The 14,905-nt window shown below is 51.8% G+C and overlaps 1 protein-coding gene across 4 annotated transcripts in view; it reads right to left on the minus strand.

Moving 5' to 3' along the window:
- The window catches only part of WHRN (whirlin), a 104,499-nt gene that overhangs the window by 13,043 nt on the left and 76,551 nt on the right, over nt 1–14,905 (minus strand). For 3 of the 4 annotated variants that reach the window (XM_030817690.1, XM_030817689.1, XM_030817688.1), the window contains 4 exons: nt 11,064–11,266; nt 9,834–9,870; nt 9,180–9,392; nt 8,160–8,369 (listed from right to left, as the gene is read on the minus strand). In XM_030817690.1, coding sequence (XP_030673550.1) covers nt 8,160–8,369; nt 9,180–9,392; nt 9,834–9,870; nt 11,064–11,266 — 663 coding nt within the window. The remainder of the gene's footprint in view (nt 1–8,159; nt 8,370–9,179; nt 9,393–9,833; nt 9,871–11,063; nt 11,267–14,905) is intronic. The other variant, XM_030817691.1, reaches the window with a different exon arrangement.

The raw sequence follows: 14,905 nt of genomic DNA on the forward strand, positions 1-14,905 counted from the left end.
GTGAGACCCCCATCTCTACAAAAAAAATGTAAAAATTAGCTGTGCCTGGCAGCATGTGTGCCTGTGGCCCCAGCTACTCAGGAGGCTGAGGTGGGAGGACCACTTAAGCCCAGGAGTTCAAGGCTGTAGTGAGCTACCCCAACAGAGACCCTATCTCTTAAAAAAAAAAAACAAAAAACGCAAACAGGATCACATCACATCCTCACTCAAGATTCTCCACAGTATCCCATGGTTTTAGGGTTAAACACAAATGCCTCCCGCTCCTGACTCTCGCCCCTCTACCCCTCACTCCTGACACTCCGGCCCTACTGGTCTCCTTCCATCCTTCTGAGTGGCCATGTGCCAACCTGCTCAGGGCCCTCAGACATGCCCGGCCAGCTCCTCAGCTGTCTCACCTCATCTATTGCCTGGCTGTAGCCAACAACTTCAGATCTTAGCTTCAACCTCTCTCCCCAAGTACCCTGGACTGGTCAGGGCCCATGTATGTTCTCACACCACCCCTCAGCCCGCTTTATCAGAGTGTGAGTTATGGAGATGATTTGAGTTGAGGTAGCCTCCTCCACTAGGCTTGATCAGCTTCAAGAGGGCAGGCTCAGCACCTGACAGGCAGGAGATGCTCCACAAAGGCTGCTGCATAGAAGAAGGAGTGGCTGAACGTGTGAGTGAAGGAATAAATGGAGATCCTCTCTTACCCCGGTCATGGATGGAGGAGGATTCTCTAATCCATCCAGGTTGGACCAAAGTCAGGATGCAGGAGGAGAAATAAGGCCCTTTGACAGTTTTCTACTTGTTTCTGAAAAAAAGCTGGCTTGACAGTGAGGGGTCCCTGCAGCTGGAGGGGCCTGAGACAGGCGTGAGCTTCTCCCAGCTCACTGTGCTGCAGACAAGGAGGGAGGCACAGAGGCCATAAGAGGCCAATGCAGAGAAGCACTGACAGCCACACCCACTGCCCCCTATTCGCCTTCTTTTTTGGGGACAAGAGGGGGGAAGAAGGACAGTAAGGCCTTCAGGGGCAGGGATCCTGTCCCCAGCATCCTTGGGCAGGTGCCAGGAGCCTCCTTCCAGGCATATGACAGGGCTGGAGCACAAACTCTCTCAAATCCAGGTGGAAAAAGCCTGAGGTCAAGTCCGGGGCAAATTCCAGCTGCTGCCTCCTGACCTCAAGGGCGTTTGCTCCTTGAGTACAAGGCTGGCCTTGACCTCTCCGATCCCCTTTTCTCTACAATGCTCTGCAGTGCCTGAAATGGTTTGGCTCTGTATCCTCACCCAAATCTCATGTTGAATTGTAATCCCCAGTGTTGGGGGAGGAACCTGGTGGGAGGTGATTGGATCATGGGGGCAGATTTCCCTTTTGCTGTTCTTGTGATAGTGAGTAAGTTCTCATGTGATCTGGTTGCTTAAAAGTGTGTAGGACTTCCCCCTTCTCTTCCTCCACCTCCAGCCATGTAAGATGTGCCTGCTTCCCCTTCACCTTCCACCATAATTTTAAGTTTCTCGAGGCCTCCCTAGCCATGCTTCCTGTACAGCCTACAGAACTGTGAGTCAATTAAACCTCTTTTCTTCATAAATTTCCCAGTCTCGGGTAGTTTCTTACAGTAGTGTGAGAACGGATTAATACAGGGCCCTTTTCCAACCTTTGGAGTAGAAATAGAATAGGCTCCTCCACACTCCACACCTGCATATCCACTCCTGATCTCACTGAATCTTCAGAACAACGCACAGACAGCTGGTCTTATCAGCCCACTGTACAGATGCAGAAACGGAGGCCCAGAAGACACAAGTCATCTGCCCAAGGTGACAAAGCTACTATTCTGGAGAGCAGAACCCGGCTGGTAGGATCCCAGAATCTGTGCAATTAAGCCCCTCTGCCACAGGCATGCTGGCACTAGATGAAGAATTCAAGAAATAATAGGCAGGCCTTTCTTCTTTCACTCTGCTTTCCCCGCCAAAATCTTTATGGGGGGAAATGATATTGTGTGAAGGCAGCAAAAAATGCTCAGGGCTGGTTCTCTATTAGAAAAATGGAAAATCAACACGGTCTGCGAATGGGGGAAAGCTGGATCTGATTCCCTTTGATCAACTGTGTCTGCTTCGAGGGGAAATGGCTGCAGAATGAGCCACATTTAACCTGGGATCAATAACTGCACAGCATGATCCGAGGAATTCAGGCTAAATGGAAACTGGCTCCACTTGGGGCCAGTGTCTGGGGCATCTCAGTCATCGATAGCCAGCCACCTGATGTCATCTTGCCCATCTGAACACTAGAACAAAGAACATTTTCCTACGATGTGGGAGGCGAATGTTTAGAAGGCCACGTAGCAGAAGATAATCCTGCAGGTGGCTGGGGAGTGTGTACTTTCCTTCCAGTTTCTGTTCCACACTTCCTGGGCCTCCATTTTGCACCAGCACTCCCTGATTACTGGGGAAGGGAAACCCACGAAGAGGTTAAAGCAATGTGACAAGTGATTTAGCGGAGATATGAGAAGTGTGTGAGCTCCATGCAGGACGGGATTTTGGCCATGTTATGTTTGGATTGTTGCCCACATTTTGGGGTTATTACTCAGCATTATTGCAGCAAAAGCTTACTAATATGTGGTGCTGTAGACCACACAGTGGCACTTAGTGGTGAATAAAGGTGATTATTTCAAGCTTTTTCTCTCTCTGGAGGAATGCTGCAGTCCTTGTTCAAATATACACAGAAGAGGTGGGAACACAGAGCTGCCACTCCCTGCTGTGCCTCCCCCAAATATTTTCCAGCACTTCCTGACACAGAGAAGACTCTCATAATTGGAGGAGCCATGGTGGTCTGCTATGATTGTACAGATGGGGAGACTGAGGCCAAGAGTGAGTGAGGGGCTTTCTTGAGAGCACACTGCCTGGGAGAGACAGAGTGGAGTACAAGTGTGGGGGTCTAGACTCCTAGGATGGGTCCCAGTGCCCTGCGTACTCTGCAGGAGGGCTTCCAGGTGGAGGAGGTTTCTGTCCTTTGGCCACACATGCAGCCAACATGGGTGTGCATGGCTAAGGGACTCCTACAGTCCCCACCGGCAGGAAGAGTGGTACCTCCATCAGGTCTATAAACCACAGCAGCCGCTCCTGAGGAGGAAGAGTGAGCAAAAGGCAGTGCCTCTTATCTGAGGCCTGCTGTGTGTGGGGGTGGGGAGAAGAGGGGTTCCCAGGAGACAACAGGGCAGGGGCTGACCTGGCCACAGGAGGAGCTGGTGCCTGCAGAACCCATCATCACATTTTTAGCAACTCAGGCTGCATGACCTTCCCATGCCCTTCTTGGCCTGGGAATGAACCAGTTCGCCTTGGTACAAACCCACCCTTATCTATTCTCAATAATCAGGGGGATCCTGTTAAATCGAAGTCAGACCACATCAGTTCCCTGCTTTTACCTGCCAAGGGCTCCCATCTCACTCAGAGTCAAGGTCCTCAGCACGTCTGCCCCTGTACTCCCTCTGCTCTGGCCTTATTGACTGCCTGGAATTCTCTGACACTCCAAGCACGCTCTTACCTCAGGGCCTTTGCACATGCAGCTGCTTCTGTTGGAAATGCTCTTCTCCCAGATGTGGGCATGGCTCTCTCCCTCACCGCCTGCAGGTCTTGACTCAAGGGTCACTCCCTAACCACCCCACCCCTCTCTGGTCCGGTCCCCCTTGCCTGCTTTATTTTTCTCCCTAGCACTTGTCATCATTTAGCTTACTGTGTATTTCAGTTATCTATATCCTGTGTATTACCTGGCATTCCTGCTCTGTTAACTCCATCGTGGAAAGGATTTCTTTGGTGTTCACCACTGTATCCCCAGCACCTCAAACTGTACATAGCACTCAGCAAGTGCTCAATATTTGTTAACAGAAAGGAAGGACAAGAAGGAGGAAGGGAGGAGAGACGCAGATAGATGACGAGATGATGCTTAACAGGGAGCTGGTGAGATCCTTCAGGGAAGAATCACAGCCAGATAGCAGGGATAACAGCAGAGCTCGGAGTCGAGCAGGCCTGGGTTTGAATCCTGGCTCCATCACTCACTAGCCGTGCAACCTTGGGCAAGTTCCTTCTCCTCTCTGAGCTTTGGTTTTCTTCTTTGTAAAATGGGGCTCACAGCAGTACTCACAACTCCTAGCTCCTGGGAGGGTCAAAGAAGATATGAATGGAAAGCACTACCACAGTGCCATAGAGAACACTGAACAAATCTCAGCCACTATTGTTATTAATAAAGGCCCAAATTATGGGCTAGGGTCTGTGCTGAGCACTAGGGATAGAGACTCAACGGTAACTGCACATGCGATCGCTGCCCTCAAGCAGTCAGCAGTCACAGTGGGTAACTGGGAGACCTGTACAGGCTTTTATAATAGGACATAATGAGGCAAGAGCTGTGACCAAAGGAAGCCCGGGGGCAAGAGGAGCCATGGCCTGAAAGTCACTCCCCTTGGGAGGATCAGGGAAGTCTTCTTGGAAGAGGCAGCTTCTGAGCTGAGGGCTGAAGCACACATAGGAGACAGTCAGGTCATATGAAGTGGGGAGAAGAACATTCCAGACAGAAAGCACGTGGCATATGCAAAGGCCAAGGGGTCTTTCAACATCAAGGCACAGAAATTACCATCCTCATTTTACAGATCCTAAAACTGAGCTCAGAGAGGTGAAACCACTTCCCGAGGTCTCATGGCAAGAAAGTGGCAGAGCTGGGATTTGAATGGAGGGGATTCTCACTGCAGAGCTCAGGAAACCTGATGACCTGGAAAGACAGTCAGCACCAATAAGAACCCCTGGTCCCCACCACGACTGTGTGCAGACATACAGGGGTGGCAGAAAAGGCCACAGCCCCCTACCCCAGCCCCTGGTTAAGGGACTCCCACAGTCCCCACCGGCAGGAAGGACGGTACCTCCATCAGGTCTATAAGCCACAGCAGCCGCTCCTGGGGAGGAAGGATGAGCAAAAGGCAAAAAGAAAAGATACATCAAATAAATATTAGGGAATGGGTGGGTGCAGCAACAACCCCTTCCCCAAGCGCACAAACGCACACGCACATGCAAAATCCACACATTCTCCAAACCCCCTTTCTATTTACCTTGAATGCTTTGGGCAGGAATAATGGAGAGAGGGGAGGGAAAGACCCCACTACCATGACCAGCATCCCTTCATTCTGCCTGCCTCCTTGAAGGAAACGGGAGTCCCCACTGCTCTAAAGAAAAGACATTTGTCCCTGCTATGTTGCCTTCAGGAGACAGTCATTTACTTTGGGGCAAGGCTGGGATCCCTATTCCCAGATAGAGAAACAAGCTCAGAAAAGGGAAGTGAATTGTCCGAGGTCACACCTGCTAATGAAAGGCAGAGCTTCAAGAAAGGCCCTGTTTGGAAGCCTCACTTGGAGAAGGCCTGGACTTCAGGGAGGCCCAAGCCCTGTGATGTCAGAGAAGCTGAATCTGTGGAAGGGAGCTCTGGACTGTGCATGTGGAGGGTACCTGGGTGGGATGAAGGTCAGAGGGGTGGTGGCAGTCCCTCAGCCTAGCACTTTCCAGACCCTCCACGAGTCCCCAAGGCCCTCGGTGCAATCTCTAGGTAGTTTTCTCCAGCCAGGTGGGGCTGGGTCCAAAAGAACCGAGGCTTCACCTGCCCTCAGGGTGTGGCCAGCATTTCTGGGATGCTGGTACTAGCAGGTTACTCACCCTGGGCCCACAGGCATCCTCTCATTTAATCCTCCCAACAAGCTGGGGGAAGTAGTATCACTGCCCCTCTGCAAAAGAGGAAACCAAGGCACCGCGAGCTCAAGTGCCCCTTCCATGCTGCCTTTCCTGCTTGCACAATTTTCTCTTAGAATCACTTCCAGGAGCTCACCCTGGTCTAGGTAAGTCCTAATCCTGACATGCATGTGCCACCTGGTGGGCCATGGACTTTCACAGTCACAAATTCTGAGTCCTTTCCATCTCAGAAACTTGGGGAAAACCTTCAGGACCATTCTTTTCATCTGTCCCAAAAAACTCCCTGTATAAAACCATCCTATGGCCTTTCTGAGGCCTGCCTTCCCCAGGGTGCCCCAATTTGCAGTGAGAGCCCCTCTGGCAAAGCAGGGCCAACTTCCACAGCTGGGACCTGGACTGGCCCCAGATGGTGCTTCTCAGGTAGGGGAGAGCCCCCTGAGCTGGGACAAGGTTGCTGTGGGCCAGTGCCGAGCTGGGGGCTCCTGACCCCTGCCCAGAGCCCTTGCCAGGCAAGATAGTCACCTGACTCCTGGCACTCCAGTTTGATTTGCCCTCAGGGCTTCGGGCTGCTGAAGTCAGAGCCAGCAAGGACCCCAGGCCATTTTATCCTTAAACTGAAGACCAGAAAGCCTGGGGCTCAAACCTAGACTTCCTGCCTCCCAGACCAAAACACATCCCACCCCATTCACTGGATATTTCATCTCTGATTCTAAAGGGACCATTGCAGAAGCACAGTCTGCAGTTTCCCAGGTTTTAGAGCAGTGGCTCATGGCTGCTGAGGCCTGAACATTATCAAGGCCAATCTCAGTGGAGCCCACCTTGGAGAGAAACAGTCATCAGGCCAAGGACCTGCACCCTTAAACCAGATCCCCACTTAAATGCCATATCAAAGTATGTGCTCAGAGCGTGGGGTGAAGGACAGCCTCTTCCCTGCCCCAGAAGTGATCTGCTTGTCCCAGAACATGAAACTGCCTCTGCTGCAGCCAAGTCCAGCCCTAGAGGAATGCAGGAAGACTTGTGGGGACATCCCAGGAAGGGGATGAGCACCCTTGGAAATGATGGCAACTCAGGATGGGAGGGATAGAGGTAAAAGAGTATAAAGGAATCACCCCTAGAAACCTAGAACCCCAGGGCTAAAGAAAAGACACACTAGGAGTTGGAGTTTGCAAAAGAGAGGGGTGCATGCTCCCGGGCCATTTCCTGGTGGCTGCAAGCTCATCCTCACTCATTAACCACCTGAGTCTGCAACCATGGCCATCACTGCACACCTCTGAGCTCCTGCTCTCCCATTTAACAAGACAGCTAACAGTGTATCTGCCTCCAGTCTGAGATTACTCCAGAAAGAGCTCTCAGTTCAGCATCTGGGAGCACCCGCCTGCTTAAGAAACATTACTCTCCCCACTCCCTTTCCATAGAAGAGTGGTGATGAATGACCTAAAGGTGAGAAACAAGGGCATAGAGGAGAGTATGGGGCCAAGCCAGCTCTCCTGACCTCCAGCCCGGACTTTTCCACTGCATGGACCTTAACAACCAGTTGTTTCCCAAGACAGGTAACAAGGCATATCCTCCTGCCCCGTCCTTGCAAAGGCCTCCTGGGATTCATTTGTCTCCATGCATCCAGGGGGCAGAACCATACCCTGAGATGGTCAGATGCTTTGCTGGGGGGCTGGTGAGTCTGCAAGAGAGTCACACTGGGGCCAGGCATGGTGGTTCACACCTGTAATCCCAGCACTTTGGGAGGCTGAGGTGGGCAGATCTCCTGATGTCAGGAGTTCGAGACCAGGCTGGCCAACATGGCAAAACCCCGTCTCTACCAAAAAATACAAAAATTAGCTGGTCGTGGTGATAGGCACCTGTAATCCCAGCTACTTAGGAGGCTGAAGCAGGAGAATTGCTTGAACTGGGGAGGTGGAGGTTGCAGTGAGCCAAGATCATGCCCCTGCACTCCAGCCTGTGTGACAGAGCAAGACACCATCTCGAAAAAAAAAAAAAAAAAGAAAGTCAAGCTGGGCTTGGGCTCCAAAGACAAAAGAGTGGCCTCTTGGGGAAAATAAAAATCACAGTCCAAGTTACCACGCCCATTATCATCTACTGAGTGCCCAGCGGGAGTGGGCACCATGCCAGAGGCATTCCCAAGGATTCTCATGATCTTTTTCTATTTGCCTAATTACCTACTTTTTTTTTACCTTTCTCCCCCAGCTTCCCAGACTGCAAGCCCCAGGAGGCAGGGCCACATCTCTCTTGTTCACCTGTTGTCCCCGAGAGCCCATGCCTGGCATGCAGTAGACATTCAACAACTATTAGGTTTTTACAGAGGAAGAAACTGAGGCTCAGAGAGGCAAGGTACACAGCTGGTAAGTGCTGGTGCTGGGATTCAAACTCAGGCTGGTCTCACTCCAAAGCCAGCATCTTAACTCTGTCCTGGCTACTAAGCCAGGGACAAGGCAGGGGAAGCTCACCCTGGCCGAGCTGACGGTGGTGGAGGTGCCGTGGCTGCCTGTGGATGAACCCGTGTCACTGTAGGAGACCACAGAGTAGGTGTCCCCAGTCCCGGGGCCTGGGGGCTGCCGTGCCTTCATGGACTCAATCTCACGCCTCAGCACCAGGTGGTCGAAGCGTTCTAGGTCTTGCGGGGAAATGGTGCCTCTCACCTCAGAGAGGAGTGAGAACTGGAGGCGGGGACAAAAGGGGCACTCAGCAGGAAGCGCTACCAGAAGGTGGAACAGGGGCCCTGCTGCCCCTAAAGGACTGGCATGCAAACTTGACCCTGCCTCCCTCCTTAACTGTCTGGCTCCCCAGTGCTCTCAAGGGAAAGGCCAAACACCGTCCCCTGGACACCAGGCCCAGCATCATCTGACTCCTGCTTCCCTGTCAACTCCTCGGCAAGCACACGTGGCTGTGACTCCCTGGACACACTGTAAGATTTCATGCCACGAAGCCTCTGGCTGTCCGTCCCTTCCACTCAGAATACCCTTTCCAATACTCGTCTCCAAATCCTATTTCCTCTGTTAAGTCTTCCGAAACATAACCCTTCCCAGTGGATTTCACCACCTCTCCCTTTGTACAGTTCCCGGACCTCAAACAGCTTGGAGCAGAGTTCTCAAAGCTGGTGGTACAGCACAGTCACCTGGAGGGCTTGTGAAGATGACTGATGGCTGGCTCCCATCCCCAGATATGAGGCGTTAACCAGCCTGGGATGGGGCCCGAGCACTGCTTTTAAGAGCAATCCAGGTAATTCTGTGCACCCAGCGTTGGAAGCCACTGCGATAGGGCCCCAAACACAGAGCACTTTAAATGTCTGTTTCCCCCCAGGAGTCTGTAAGCTTCCCGGGGGTGGGAGGCTGCCTCAGTCCCAGGTCTCTGCCCAGGGTTCAGTTCAGGCCTGACCCCTTGTAGGTTCTCAGCAAAGGAGCAGGGGCAGGGCAGGATGCAGAGCCCTGGAAACGCTGAAGCCAGTTGGGAGGCAGGGTGCGGGTCACCTTGGCATGGGTGTTGAGCAGCTCGAACAGGGCCATGATGAGCGCCTCCACGGAGATGCTGCCGCCACGGTACTCATCCAGGTAGTAGGCCATGGTGGCGCGCTCCTGCTCGTTCAGCAGGTGCCGAGCCTGCTCCTCCAGCAGCACGCGCGTCTGGTTCCCCAGGCTGCTCAGGGTCACCTGGGAGCCGGCTGGGCCCTTGTAAAATCCTGGCTGCAAGACAGAAAGATAAAAGTTCAGGAATTCTGAGCTTTTCTAGAGCTGAGTGGCCATGCCACTCCCCCTCTGCCCTTCCAACCCGTCTAAGTGTGGCGTCTCATCTGTTACCCTCGCTCATAACCCCCAGCACTTTGCCTTGATAGTACTATCTTTCTTAATTAGAATTTGTTTTGTCTTTACATCTCCTTCACTGAGTATAACCTGCATGAGGGCAGGGGCCTGGTCTGCTCTGTTCACTGCCATCAACCCTGGTGCCAGGGATGGTGCCCAGAACCTAGCAGTCAGTCATAGATAAGTGGGATGGGGGGTGGGCAGATAAGGGGCTGCCCAGTCGGAATGAGGTAGTGTAAGTCACTCGGCACCCTCTGGCTGGCCAGACCTCCTCACTCAGGGAGCTGTGAGGAAGCAGAGAATACCCCTTAGAGGATACCCTACCTTGTTTATTCCTTCTGTTGTGAGATCGCCAAGAAACCTGTGGGGAAAGACACACGTCTCCAGTTGTGCATCTGAGCAGATCAAATGGGCGTGGGCAAGGGACAGGGTGACTTGGGGCAGGAAGAACAAAGCTTTGAGAGAACCATGCATCGTGGCCTCCATTCACTGCCAGTTCAGTCTGGGGGCTACTCAGGGGTAAATGAAACTCCTGACAGACTGGCAGCGTCCAGCCTCCCAATCAGCAGTATGGATGGCACCTCCAAAACCACCTGAGGTGGGCTCCTGAGTCGTTGCCAACCCCGCACAACCAGGCAGGTAACGCAAGGAGTGGAGGGAAGAAATGGTGATTGACAGGCAACCTCAGGGTCAGGCCAACCCTCAGGAGCTTAGGGGCCAGTGAACTGGAGATCCCAGATGCAACTTGCAGGTGCGACTCAGCTCCAGCCCATGTGGGCTCAGGCTGCCAGACTTCCTGATTTTTAAGAAGCATCCAGAAATACAGTTTTTTAATAGAACATCTGGTATCTTTCTAGATGTTGGCAAGTAACTTTAAAAATGTTTAATACTATGCAGGTGAAAGGAAGGGAAGGGGGAGACAGACAACACACACACACACACACACACACACACACACACACACACACAGAGAGAGAGAGAGAGAGAGAAAGAGAAGAGAGAGAGATGCTCTGTGGTGTATTTGGCCAGGGGGCCAACCAGGCTGAGATTTCTGATGAAGATCAAAAGGTGGCACATTACATTGTTGGCAACTATGCAGCCACCTGGCAACTGGATCTCAGTTTATGACTTTAAGACCCTCTCACCCAGATTTCTTCATGGGATCCAACCTGGTGGCCTCTGGCCAAATAAACCCAAGCATCTCTCTCCTTCCCTTTCCCTCCCTCTCTTTCATCTGCACAGATCTGGGATGAGGGCAGCGTTACGGTCCCTACTTTTTAGATGAAGCAACTAAGGTCTATAGAATGAGTTAAGTAATTTGGGGACAAATAAAGAATGAGACAGTTGGATGGTGTATTTCAGCTTTCCATGGGGAAACTGAGGCCAAGAGAGGAGAGGGATGTGCCCAGGTCATGTCCTGCCAATGGAGGGCCCTGGTGTGGGGACTGCAGGCTGAGAGGAGAGCCAGGGCGGTGGAGGGATGGGAGGCAGCTATCACTGGCTTTCAGAAATGGCCCTGGGGTCTGGAGATTGGAGCGAGCAGAGTGGCCAGACCCTGCCGAGTTCGCCATGGTCTCCCCAATCCGGGAACTGGCGATCCACTTGGTCTCGTCCACAGTGGTGCGGGCATGGGGCAGCCTCCCGACGTCCTTCACTGTCAGGATGAGGTGCCGAGACGACTTAAGCAGCCTGACCGCCTCGTCGTGTAGGATGTTGAGAAAGCTCCGCCCATTCACTTCTAGAATCTGGTCCCCAACCTGCCAAGACCACCACACAACACAGTCACCTGGGCTGTTTGCAGGATTCACACTAGGGACTTCACAGCCCAGATCCCAGTTCTCCTCTGGGCCAGCCTGCCAAGGAGGTCATCCAGGATCAGAGAGGATGTGAGGATGCCTGAGGGTCACACAGCAGGTCAACAGCAGTGCCGGCCTTCTGATCCTGACCCAGAGTCCATGCTCTTGTCATCAAAAGGGGGCACGTCCCCATGACTCAGCAATGGCTTTGAGGGGTGGGTCTACGATGACATTCCCAAGGGTCCCCTTATCTAGAAACAACAGTCATCTCAGGGCCAAGGTGGGCGTGAAGCTGGGGTAGGATGAGGCGGACATCCGTAATTTTCCTCCTATACTTTTACTTTGTTGAGGTTTTTACCTCAACCATGCATTCTTATATTACCTTAAAATGTAAACAACACTTTAATCTACTAAAAGAAACATCAATAAATGAGAAAATTAGCTTTCCGTTAAAGCAGTACATATGGCTTAGATTCTTACAAGGAGGCAGCTTTATTTTGTAATTAAAAAAATATTTCTGGCAGGCACAGTGGCTCATGCCTATAATCCCAGAGCTTTGGAAGAATGAGGTGGGAGGACTACTTAAGCCCAGTAGTTGCAGACTAGCCTGGGCAATAGTGAGACTCCATTTCTAAAAATAATAACAGCCGGGCACAGTCGTGTGTGCCTGTAGTCCTTAGCTACTTGAGAGTCTGAGGCAGGAGGATCGCTTGAGCCCAGGAGTTCGAGGCTGCTGTGAACTGTGATTGCACCACCATACTCCAGCCTGGACAACTGAGCAAGATCCTCTCTTTTTAAAAAAATACTTTTAATGAAGGAATGTAAAAATAGAGGCAAAAAATAAAACTAGCCTTCCAATAAAAACAAATATGTGACAAAAATAGAAGGGGTTGAAAGGGAAGATGCTACAGGGTATGATGGGACTGCACCTTTAAACACAGGGTTCCTTTCACAAATGAGTCAACTGAGGTCTAAGGACGGGAAAGGGCTGCCCATGGTCACGTGCCACTGAGGCCTTGAAGGGCAGCCTCATAATGCTGGTTATTCTTGGCTGTTTTTCCTTTTCCTCAGTTTCCCAGCCTGCTGAGAGCACATATCAACTCCTGTAGGTTTACCCAGCATTTTTCAAAGATTTGGAAAAGGTAAGACAAATGGGAGCTTGGGAGAAAAGAAGATGGGATGAGAACCAAAACCCTGCTCCCCAGTTCCCCGGCTTTTCTTGAATGCCTCACCCCAGTTGGGAGAGGTGAGAGTTAGAGAAAGTGGTTACAAAGACAGACTTTACCTCTCCCCTCTGCACCAGCTTTGACACGCTCAGGGGAGGCTTGCTGCCTCTGCCTCCATGACCCTAACAGAGTGGGGTCTGTGCTGCATTTCAAGCATTCACCACCATTTACTGCAATGCCTACTGTGTGCTGGGATGTTGCGCTGAGCAGGATAACCTGCTCCTGTTCCATTTAGCTCACCATCAAGGGGGAGCTCAGCTTTGTGTGATGACTGAGTTTCCCCATCAACCTCTCCACACTGTATCCCCAGGGCCCAGCACACAGTAGGAATTCAATTAAAAAAATCATCAGATGAGGCGGGGCATCATGGCTCATGCTTGTAATCCCAGCACTTTGGGAGGCTGAGGTGGGCAGATTACTTGAGGTCAGGAGTTCAAGACCAGCCTGGCCAACATGGCAAAACGCCATCTCTACTAAAAGCATAAAAATTAGCCCGGCCAGGTGGTGCGTCTGTAGTCCCAGCTACTCGGGAGGCTAAGGCGGGAGGATCGCTTGAACCCCGGAGGCAGAGATTACAGTGAGCCAACATTGTGCCACTGCACTCCAGCCTGGCTGGGTGACAGAGCAAGACTCTGTTTAAAAAAAAAAAATCAGGCCGGGCGCGGTGGCTCACGCTTGTAATCCCAGCACTTTGGGAGGCCGAGGCGGGCGGATCACGAGGTCAGGAGATTGAGACCACGGTGAAACCCCGTCTCTACTAAAAAATACAAAAAATTAGCCGGGCGTGGTGGCGGGCACCTGTAGTCCCAGCTACTCGGAGACGCTGAGGCAGGAGAATGGCGTGAACCCGGGAGGCGGAGCTTGCAGTGAGCCAAGACTGCGCCACTGCACTCCAGCCTGGGCGACAGAGCGAGACTCCATCTCAAAAAAAAAAAAATCAGATTAATAAAAAGACACGCATTTCCATCCATTCCAACTCCAGGACCATCTCTGCTGCAGTTCAGAGATGGACGTTACACCAGCCTTCTTTGTCCCTTTATATGTTTTCTCCTTAATATCACCAACATCCTATACAGTAGATATCATGGCTCTCCATTTCACTAGAGAGGAAACTGAGGCCCAGAAAGGTTAAGCACATAGTTTGTTGTCACAGTGCTAGTGAAAAGAAGTGCTGATTTGCACATCCAGGTCAGGCCAGCACCAAGGCCCCTCTGCTTTCTACTACTGGGCTGCTGCCGGGAGCTCTGTTTGGGGACCACGTGATACCGCTTCAAATCCAGCTTGTCCAAAGCTACTGTGCTGCCATCCTTTCCCTGACCCTGCCTGCAGCAGCCAGATCTGAAAACTTCATCCCATCATCAACTCTGCCTTTACCCCACTGAGCAGATCCTTCAGCAAATCCTGTCCTCCACCCCCATCAGCCCCCTGACCTGGGTTCCTACCTGCTCCCTCCCACGTTAGTGAGCTAGCATCCTCCTCACTGTGCATTTACATCTAAACTGGCCACAGACATAGTACCAGATTAATTTCTTTTTTTTTCTTGGAGACTGAGTCTCCCTCTGTTGCCCAGGCTAGAGTGCAGTGGCGCAATCTCAGCTCACTGCAACCTCCACCTCCTGGGTTCAAGCAATTCTCATGCCTCAGCTTCCGAGTAGCTGGGACTACAGGTGCACACCACCAAGCCCAGCTAACTTTTTGTATTTTAGTAGAGGTGGGGTTTTGCCATGTTGCCCAGACTGGTCTTAAACTCCTGAGCTCAGGCGATCCACCCAGCTTGGCCTCCGAAAGTGCTGGGATTACAGGCGTGAGCCACCGCGCCCCGCCAGTGTCAGATTAATTTAATCAACTTTTTGCTTTGATGACATCTCTCCCTGCTTAAACACCTCCCATGACCCCTCATAATCTAGGAGGAAGCAAAGCACTATGGCTAATGGTTTCAAAGACAATCAGATCTGGGTTCAAATCCTAACTCTATCACTTCCGTGCCACATGGCCCCACAAAACCCACAATAGCTTTTGTGCCTCACTTTCATTGGGAGTAAAAAGGGAGTCCTAGCCCAGGATTGTCCTTCTCCAAATATCTATAGTCAGCAGCATCTCAATGCCACATGCTTTCACCATGCCCCCAGCAATATCTGCAATTCTCTTTCTCCCTTTGTATGTCTCTGAGCTCCCTGGTTGAGAAGCTAGGGCCCCTGAGAACTTCGGCAGCCCCAGCTGGTCTTCCTGTAAAGAGCTTGAGACAAAACCTAACATCTGGCTCAGGGCTTGGTACCTAGCAAGCACTCAATCAGTGCTTATGCAAGCAGGTGTGGATACTGCCCATCCCTATCTCGCCTCTGCAGCTCCCTCCTCCCCTCTCTCCCAGCTGGCT

This window comes from Nomascus leucogenys, chromosome 8, assembly GCF_006542625.1.
Source record: "Nomascus leucogenys isolate Asia chromosome 8, Asia_NLE_v1, whole genome shotgun sequence".
NCBI classification, from domain to species: Eukaryota; Metazoa; Chordata; class Mammalia; order Primates; family Hylobatidae; genus Nomascus; species Nomascus leucogenys.